Source organism: Hirsutella rhossiliensis, assembly GCF_020360975.1.
Source record: "Hirsutella rhossiliensis strain HR02 chromosome Unknown scaffold00030, whole genome shotgun sequence".
Lineage (NCBI taxonomy): Eukaryota > Fungi > Ascomycota > Sordariomycetes > Hypocreales > Ophiocordycipitaceae > Hirsutella > Hirsutella rhossiliensis.
The window spans coordinates 4,903-14,026 of record NW_025408696.1 but is presented as its reverse complement, the minus strand read 5'-3'; the positions used below and the strand labels follow the sequence as shown (position 1 = coordinate 14,026).

At 56.1% G+C, this 9,124-nt stretch overlaps 2 protein-coding genes across 2 annotated transcripts; one reads left to right on the top strand and one right to left on the bottom strand.

Annotated features, from left to right (window-relative positions):
* Nucleotides 1–267: 267 nt before the first annotated feature.
* Nucleotides 268–2,777, top strand: HRG_11951 (sugar transporter domain-containing protein; the record flags this gene model as incomplete). The annotated part of the gene is made up of 14 exons (XM_044870421.1): nt 268–296; nt 385–621; nt 682–707; nt 768–808; nt 874–924; nt 978–1,109; nt 1,164–1,283; nt 1,330–1,505; nt 1,565–1,803; nt 1,861–1,927; nt 2,011–2,054; nt 2,109–2,213; nt 2,291–2,414; nt 2,738–2,777. 14 exons carry the CDS (start codon nt 268–270, stop codon nt 2,775–2,777), a joined length of 1,431 nt encoding a protein of 476 aa, XP_044714484.1.
* A 654-nt stretch (nt 2,778–3,431) lies between these two features.
* On the bottom strand, nt 3,432–4,004 carry HRG_11950 (uncharacterized protein; the record flags this gene model as incomplete). Its single annotated transcript, XM_044870420.1, has 2 exons — nt 3,432–3,911; nt 3,969–4,004. 2 exons carry the CDS (start codon nt 4,002–4,004, stop codon nt 3,432–3,434), a joined length of 516 nt encoding a protein of 171 aa, XP_044714483.1.
* Between the last annotated feature and the right edge of the window lie 5,120 nt (nt 4,005–9,124).

The window sequence follows — 9,124 nt, the reverse complement described above, 5'->3', positions numbered from 1 at the left end:
GTCAGCTGCAGCCGCGTCTCTGTCTCTCTCTCTCTCTGGCCATGGCTGCATTGTTATTATTACTCACCACCATCCTGTCGATCCTTGCGTCCAATGTGTCGCCGTGGCCCAATCAACCACGCCACAGCTGTATATAGCCCTGCCCGCTTCTGCTGCTGCCTCTTTCAGCTGCCTCCTCCTCTTCCTCCTCCCCAGCCGCGCATCTGCCCCCCGCAGCCTTGAAGCTCGGCCTCCTACCCAGCGCCTCTCTGCCTCGCAGCCGCCAACATGTCCGGCGAGAAAACCGACGACGCCTTGTGAGTCCCTCCAGCTCTCTTCGCCGCAGTCTGCCAGCTCACACTCGATCCCAGCTCGAGGCCCCGATGCAGCTGTTGATCACGAGAGCCATGGGCGGAAGCTGAGCGAGCTCATCGACAACTCTGCCGGCGAAATTCGCAACCCCCTCAAGGGCATCCCCCGCGAGGAGCTTCTCCAAAATGTCGCAAGGTTCCAGCAGGAAAAGGGCTTGCCCGAGGACATCCTGCCGCTCTTGACCAAGGGCGCTCTGGTTGCCCAGGATCCCGCCGCCTTCGAGGACCTGCCTGACCTCAACGACCACGACAGGCGCGCTCTGAGGAAGAAGTCACCACCGCTGGAAGCATCCATGGGCCCTCTACTACACAATCGTCCTTAATTCCATAGCCGCCGCCATCCAAGGATGGGATCAGGTTGCCGCCAATCAGCCTCTTCCCGAGCTGCCCCGAGCGCTAATCAGGACATGCCTCCAGACGGGCTCAAACGGGGCCAACCCAGCTTCCCCTCGCCCTCGGCATCCGGACACCGCCGGCTCTGCCTGTGGGCCAGTTGCCAACGCCGGCGACTGCGCCAAAACAGCTGGATCATAGGCTTTGTCAACTCCATGCCCTACATAACCATTTGCCTCTTGTACGTCACAAGACAGCCGCCCTCGTGCTGTTCGTACTGACCCGCGGCCCCAGTGCCGGTTGGATATCCGACCCTTGAACGACTTGCTCGGTCGCCGAGGCGTCATCTTTGTCGCCGCCATCTCTCTTGCTGGCGCCCTTTGGCATGGCCGTCTCCCAGACCTGGGGACAGCTTGCCGCCCGCCGGTCGGCAACCCTTTCCCTTTGGTTTTCAAGGCTCGGCGCTGATCCTGGCCTCAGAATGCTCCTCGGTATCGGCATGGGACTGAAAGAAGTCACCGTCCCGTCTTCTCCGCCGAAAACTCTCCGGCCATCATCCGCGGCGGCCTAGTCATGTCGTGGCAGGTCTGGACGGCTTTTGCAAGAAATGCGTCGGAAAGGCCAAGTCGAGACTGCGGCGTGCCAGAAACTGATGCTGGTATCTGTAGGCATCTTCTTAGGAACTTGCGCCAATCTGGCAGTCGGCAAGACGGGCGCCATTGCCTGGCGACTCCAATTTGCCTCGGCATTCATCCCGGCCGTTCCTCCGTCATTGGCACCTACTTCTGCCCTGAGCCCTCGCTGGTGCCTCAAGAAGAAGAAGTACACCAAGGCCTGGGCCTCGCTCCTGCGGCTCAGAAACACGCCCTTCAAGCCGCCAGAGATCTCTACTACATCAACTGCCTGCTCGAGCAGGAAGAGGTCCTCGTTCAGGAAACAGGCGTCAGCACAAAGAGCAACATGTTCACCCGCTTCGTCGAGCTCTTCACCATTCCCAGAATCAGGCGAGCCACCTGGGCATCTGGCATCGTCATGATCTCGCAGCAGCTTGCGGAAGTAGCAAAGCCGCCCTTGTCCCGAGGGAAACCTTTGCCTCATTCACCAAGATCCAGCAAGCCAAGTTGCTTGGCTCCTGGGTCATGCGATGAGCATAGCTGACGGGAATTTTGCTGTCCAGTCAACATCATCTCTTTCTACAGCAGCACCATCTTCAAGCAAAGCGGCATCTCCGATTATACCGCTCTGTGGGCCAGCTTTGGTTTCGGCTTGATCAACTTCGTCTTTGCCTGGCCTGCTGTCTGGACGATTGATACCTTTGGCCGCCGAGCTCTTCTGCTCTTTACCTTTCCAAATATGTTTTGACTCTACTGGGTTTGTTGAGCCATTGCTGAGACGTTTGATTTACCTGCTGATGTCTTTGAATAGCCGCCGGTCTTTGTTACCTCATCGAGCCAACCGTCGAGCAGAGTACCGCCCGGATCGCAGCCGTGGCGACATTTGTTTACCTCTTTGCCGCATTCTACTCTCCTGGTGGGTACCTTGTTCCCCTGGCTTCTAAAGCTGAAGGGGAAAGTCCAGCATGTCCTTGATGCTAATCATTCCCACAGGCGAGGGCCCCGTGCCGTTCATGTACTCGGCCGAGGTCTTCCCCCTGTCTCATCGCGAGATCGGCATGTCATGGGCCGTGGCGACCAACAACTTTGGGCCTCGGTGCTCTCCTCACCTTTCCTCGTATGCTCATTGCCATGTCGGCTCCTGGCGCCTTTGGCTTCTACGCTGGACTGAACCTGCTGGCCCTATTTCTCATCTTCTTGTTTGTGCCCGAGACGAAGCAAAAGACACTCGAGGAGCTGGACTGTTTGCTGTTTCCGACCGCAAGCATGCCTCGTATCAAATGTTCACAGTCCCCCTGGTGGTTCAAGCGATGGATCCTCTTTCGACGCGGTGCGCCCTGTCCGATCTTTACCACGACGCCAACGCACAAGATTACCATGACACGAGCGCAGGGGCTTATCACGAGAGGATCGTAGAGACTTACGACGACACCAGCGCAGGGGCTCACCGCGGCACCACCACAGGAGTCTCCACCAGTGAACATGGACGTGGATATTTAGGTCCGCGGAGCCTTCGCAAAAGAGAATACCTCGACTCAGGCGACGCTGTACTCGACTGCCAGGGCTTTGTTGTACAGGCGAGATGATGTGTCCTGCAATGGAAGCCCGTGGCAACGGTACATATTTCCAGGGAATGCCTGGACGTGTACAGAAGGGTGGGTAGAGTATATAATGCGACCGTCCGTCCTCGAGGTAGAGAGGAAGCCAGGGTGGTTTTCATATATGGAAAGGTGTGCAATCCATACTGAGTATCGCCCCACATTTATTGCAAGTATTGCAATACACCTTTCCATTCTTGGTCCGTGCGCATCCCGCAACAGCTCACCTATATGGTCTCGGCAAACGTGCCAAACACGACATGAATCAATGAAAATCAAGGAACAGTTAACGTGAACGTAATGACAGACGACCGGTAAGGGGATAGCAGAAATTTGCTCTTTTGCAGGAAACAGGCGTAGAAGTTGAGCCAGGATTTTACCCAAAATCTGGGGACCCGCCACCACCCTCGGCCCCTTGCAAGATATCGTTCTTGAGCCAATGCTTTAAGCATTCTCCTTTCGACTTGTTTCGCGTCCAATTGGGCTCTTTCCCATGAGATTGTGCGACGCGCCCTGAGAACACCCGCTCAGGTTCATCACTCATCGCCGGCATTGATAGGATGTCTATGGCCATTTGTGATAGCTTGTGCCATCGTTTTCTGTTGCTCTTGAAGCCACCATGACAAGGCCGTCGTCGGCGTAATGTCGTACGGATCACATGAAATGTAATCTTCGTACTCGTCCTGGCTTGACGGTCGAGTGCAATTCTGCAGGTTCCTTGAAATGCGATCAAACGCGTCAAGGTCCTCGTCATCATCGTCATCTAGTAAATGTTGCGAGAGGGCGCCATCCACAGTGTCTCGGTATGTGAGCCAAAGGTCTTTGACCTGTTTGAACGCAGGTTTTTGCCACTTCTTCTTCCAATTTGCCTGGATGTATGTTGTGCGATAGCTGGGATGAAGGATCAAGGCAGCTGCATAATAGGGCGATGCTTCTGTCTTGCTATAATATTTGTCAAAGACTTCCCACCCTCGTTTGATCCTAAAGGACAGCTCGGTGTCTGATTTGTACGAGACCTATTGCACCATCTCAGCGCTTGCACAAGGAGATCAGAGGAATGGAAGGCATGGTACCAGGGCTTCATCAAAGCATCGGATCAAGACGTCCATCGTGAAGAGCACTTTGTCCAGGGTCGCATGATCCCCTTGTGTTGCTAATGTCGCTCGGGCGAACGGTTGAAGGATCTTCTCAATTATTCGGAGCCGGGCCCAATCTTCCGGCAATAGAAAATCTGCAGAAAGATCTTCGAAATGATTCTGGTGTAGGTGTCCAGAGCGCTGGCAGTTTCTGCTGAGTGGCAACATGCAGCATTTGATACCAGCTATTCCACCTCGTACGATTGTCAAGTGGAATGCCCTCTCAGCGAGTTCCATAAACTCCACTGCGTCCTGATGAACTCCGGATGTTGACAACCAGGTTGTGGAGCTTACCAAGTGGTCCAAGGCGGCGAAATTCGGTGCGCTGCCTTTGAACTTTGCCAGGTCATCTGCGTCTTCGCATATTTCGCCCTCTTTCAAGTCAATAGAATTCTGGAACAGGAAAGCTTGAACTGCCAAGTTGATAACGTGGCCTAGGCATCGGAGGCGGTGAACTTCAGGATCCCATTTGACGCCCTCTTCTTGAGATACGTGCTCACTGCCCGGCAGAGGGTGTCATTCGTGCTCGAATTATCCCCAACGATGCTTCCAAGGCGTCGCAGAATACCAAAGTCCCGCAAGATGGGAAGAAGTGTAACGAATTGCTCCTCCCGGAATGGTTCGCCACAGGCCGAAGTGCAAGGAGAGCTTTCCGTCGTGCTTCTTGTGCGTGGTCAACAGTGGAGCAAACTCGAGAAGAAGGAGCCGATTGGGGACGTCCAAATGTCAAGCGAGAGGTGAACCTTGGATTTTGCTGACTGGAGCTTCATTCGCACGATATCCTTGGCCGACTGGAAATGATTGTCGATAATTCGTGGAATAGTCGAGTGGGCGGAAGGGAGATAGTCCTTCGCGACCGGGTTCAAGGTCGAAATGAAGAGGTGAAATTCGCGGATTCGACAATCGATAAGGAAGGTTTCGTGCGACGATCAGCAAAGCTAAGGCTTTGTTTATCTTGTCTTGGTCCAGGTAGCGTTTGAAGACCTCCGACTCAATCTCCGTTGTGCGGCCCAAGTCCCGTGCTTGCTGGTAGAGTTGCTCAAACCCTCAAAGATGGACGATTGAAGAGGAGTCAAATCTTCCACGACTCGAATATCGTGCTTTCCTCCAGATGTTTTCGAAAGTTAGTGGTAACTGAAGTTCTGTACGGCTTTGTCTGGGGACAATGACTGCAATAGAGAAGGCGATTTCGGCCCTTAAACTCTTCCTCCCCCTCTGCTGCAACGCGAGCATGCTTCCACGTTGCGATAGCCGCTTTGCCTCTTGTATTGCGAGATCTTGATGTCGTAGAGTCCGACAAAATAGATTCAGCATCGAAGAAGGATAACGTACTTGCAGTATCCATAGTTCGACAACTGACTCGTCCGACGCGTTGGTGCAAAATGGTGGGGAAAGCGATTTGTGTTTGTGTGGGAATTAGCGGTGTTCAAGGCCCTCAGACCCCTGGACGATGGCGCTGTAGGGGTCCCGGTCAGTGGCGCAATTTGGCCAATTATCGACTGAGTATTGAAATACTATGGATCCATATCCATACCCTGTCCATGCCATAGTATGGAAAGGGTATTTCCATACTTGTATGGAAAACCACCCTGGAGGAAGCACCGTGACGCCTCGGGTGGAGCGGCGAGGCTCGCTTGCGTTGCATCCTGCGTGGTGGTGGATGGGCTTTTCTTGCAACATAATGATGGGCCGGAATCGGCAGCGGCTGGATTGTTTGATATGAGGCCGCATGAACAAACTTCTTTTCATTCGATGCTATACCCACACTCTGTGTGTGCCGACGATGGACACGTTTCGAGGTACGATGTGTGTTTACAATTCAGGACCGTGTAACTTACTTGGCGACGCTTGAGTGCGCCTGCGGTCGTGTTCGGAGCGGTAACGTCTGGAGTTGATGTTGTCGGGACCTTGCGTCCAAGATGGCGCGCGCACACACTCACACGTAAATGTTCAATTCCACGACCCGTGTAACTCTCTATACTATACTTGCGCCAGGTGGAAGGCGGCAGCTGCCTAAGCATGCTTCGGGCTTGTAGCCGTTCGCCAGAAAACAACAAATATGCGCGCCATGATTTGGTTGAACAAAGGGTGTTCCTGGCCCCTAAACGAAAAGACACAGACGGGTAGCGACCCTGCTCCAACTCCCCCGCGGAAACCGCTTGTTCCGCGTCAAGACTCGGTTTTCATGGCAAGTGAGAGATGGCTCTGCCCCCATGATTGGGTCTTGTCTCGCGACTTGACCGACTCAGCCGGGCTCTCTCCCGAGACAACCAGGACCTCGGGCCCTACCACGGGCTTTGGCTCGCCAGGTTGACCCGGCCGGCCTCGGGCCTGGTCGCCCTGCGCGCCTCGTCGAGCTCGGCGTCGACGTCCCACGACTTGACAAAGTCGGCGATTTCGCGGAGCATGTCCTCGACCAGCTCCATCGGCTCCTCCGACTCGTCGGACCCTCCGTCTGCCTCGTCCCCATCTCCGTCGAAGGCCTCGTCATTAGAACCCCCGACGTCATCCGCCGCCGGCGCCGTCTCGGCGCCGGGCCCCACCTCGTCCGCTGCCAAAAAGGTCCTCGCCATGCCCTGCATGCCAGGGCTCTGCAGGGCCTGCTGCGAAGCCGTCGGGATGAGCTTATGCCGCTGGCCGTCGGTGCGGCTGGCCACGGCTGCAAAGTGCTTGCTGAACCGCGACTGTTCCGAAACGGGCAGGTCCTCGATCGGGGTGGCCGGCGGGGAGACTTGGCGGAGCCTATGCCGCAGAGGCAAGGATTTTGGCGTCGGCTCGGGGTTGCGTGTTCTGCTCGTCCCCAAGGACTCCCTGGTCCTGCGGCATCAACGCCCAGGAAACCCGGCGGACGGGGCGCGAGCAGCTCCACGGGTTTTTCATGGCCGAGGAGGGCCGCCGCCCCGTCGTCGCGGACCGTTGGACGCCCTCTCTGCCCGCGGCTCCGTCCAGGCGAAGGAGACAGAAACGAGGCAAAAGTCTTGACGGCAAACTGCGGCTCCGGCGTGGACGGCCGCGGCTGAGGTTGAGGCTGCGAATTCGAGACATTCCCGCCGTGGCTGCCGCAGCCATCAATGTCCACGGCTGCACCTGACTCGGCTGCTGCAATTGCGTCAAGTTCAGCGTCACACGACCATGGACTCTGCGCTTCAGGCGGTAGCCTGACGGGGCGCGGTGCCAGGCTGCGATGGCGACTCTTGTCCCCATGGCTTGGCGTTCTGTCTACGGGTAGTAGGGCCTCTCGCTGTGTAGGCTCTGCACGTGCCCAAGGGCTTTGTTGTGAGGCCGCAATCCAGGTTTCATTTAATCTCTCATCCATGTTCGTTTGATTGGCGTCCATGCCTTCATCAGCTCCTTGTTCAACTGCGTTGCGGTCCTGCTCCGACACAGCGTCTACAGCTGCAGACTCGGCCATCATGCCGGGTAGAGCAGCTACTTGCATCTCTTCCGGCGCAGAAGAATATAGCCCAAGGCCACTGTGCTCGCTGGCACCACGCTGTGACGTATCAGATGCGTAAAGATCTGCTCTTCAGGCCTGGTGTTGCATGGTGTGCTGTCCATCCTGGGTCGAGAGATGGGTGACGGTCCAAGGCTTGGAGCCGGCTGCGGATGTCTGGACCATGGGCTCAGCGGAGCAAGTTTATTCAGTATGCTCTGATGGAGAAGTCGCTTCGGGTACCTTCTGCAGAGAGACTCGGCCTCTCTCTCATCGAAGAGTCGCCTTGCTCGGCATGTACAGCAGCATCCTGCAGGCTGCGTTGGGCTTCGACAGACGGAACGAGCTCTGCCTCCTGAGGGGCCATCGGATGGCGTGAAGAGGGTTCCGCCTCCGATGATGGGTCAGCAACAGCACTTTGCGGCAGGGCTGAGGGAACCAGCGTCTCATGCTCCATCTCAATCGCCGAGGATGTCTCGTGCTGTGCTGTTGGACGATCGAGTTCGACACTTTCAGGTTCGGGAGCTGGTTCTCGACAAACAGAGTGTGACGTTAGGGAAATGGCCGATGGCAGAGGCTGGGCCACAGTTTTTGCTTCTTCTTTGGACTCAATGGCCAGCGAAGAACATTCAAGCCAGACTGCACGGGCGACATAGCATGGATAGCCTGCTGGGCGATCTCGGCCACGTCTTCCTGTGCATCATCATACACCACTTCCTGCTCGACTTGAGAGGTGGCACCACAGGCCAATTCCTGATCCCAACCATCTAAATACCGCTCCATAAATCGCACGTGGAACTCGTCGATGTCGTCTGATGACGGAATGGACTCGGTTTCGTCATCGTCGCGACCGTCGCTTTCGTCCTCCGTTGGACCATTTTTGTCCACATGCGACGACCTGTCCTCGGCGGCTTGCATGTCGCTCAATGGTTCCTGTGAAGACAAGTTAGGGCGACGCAGGCTGATTGGGTTCATCCGGCAGCGCTTGATCGAGGACCTCGGCTCTCTCCAACGCATATCGCATCTTAAAGCAAAAGCTTTGATCCTGCTGCGTCCCGAAAGGAGCCCAGTCCTCGTCGAGGACCATTGTGGCTCGTCATCGCGCTGCCCGTTTCATTGCAGCAGTCTTCTTCAGCTTCAACTTTAATGTTCCGCCAGCTTGTCTGGATGGGGATGTTTTGGCTGTTGCGAAAGCATTCGGCACTTCCTTGGTCGCGACGTTTGAAGCGCACTTGGCGAGGTCCCATGTCGCTGGGAAACAGAGAGAGGAGAGTGTTGCCGCGGCTGCTTCATTCTGGCTCAACTCGTCTGCCACGCCGCCGACATGCAATATGGCAGACCTCCAAACATGTTGCCTGGGAGGTGAGCGCTTCGCTTGACGCGGACAGCCGGAGACGCTGGGAAAGGCGGCATCTGGCGTGTTCGTCATGAGTTCGTCGTCGTCGGCGTCATTGCTTTCGTGTTTAATCTGTGGCCGGTGTCCCGACAGCGACTTTCGTGCAGAGCCGATATCGTCGCCCTGGCTTTTCGACGCCGCTAGAGCCGAAGCTACGGCGGCGTGGATCCTGGCGACGGGGAGGAGTACGAGTCGGGCTGGCTCGAAACGAACGGTGAATTGGAGAATCTTGGGTCGTCGGCATCAGTCCTTCTCCTCTTGTTC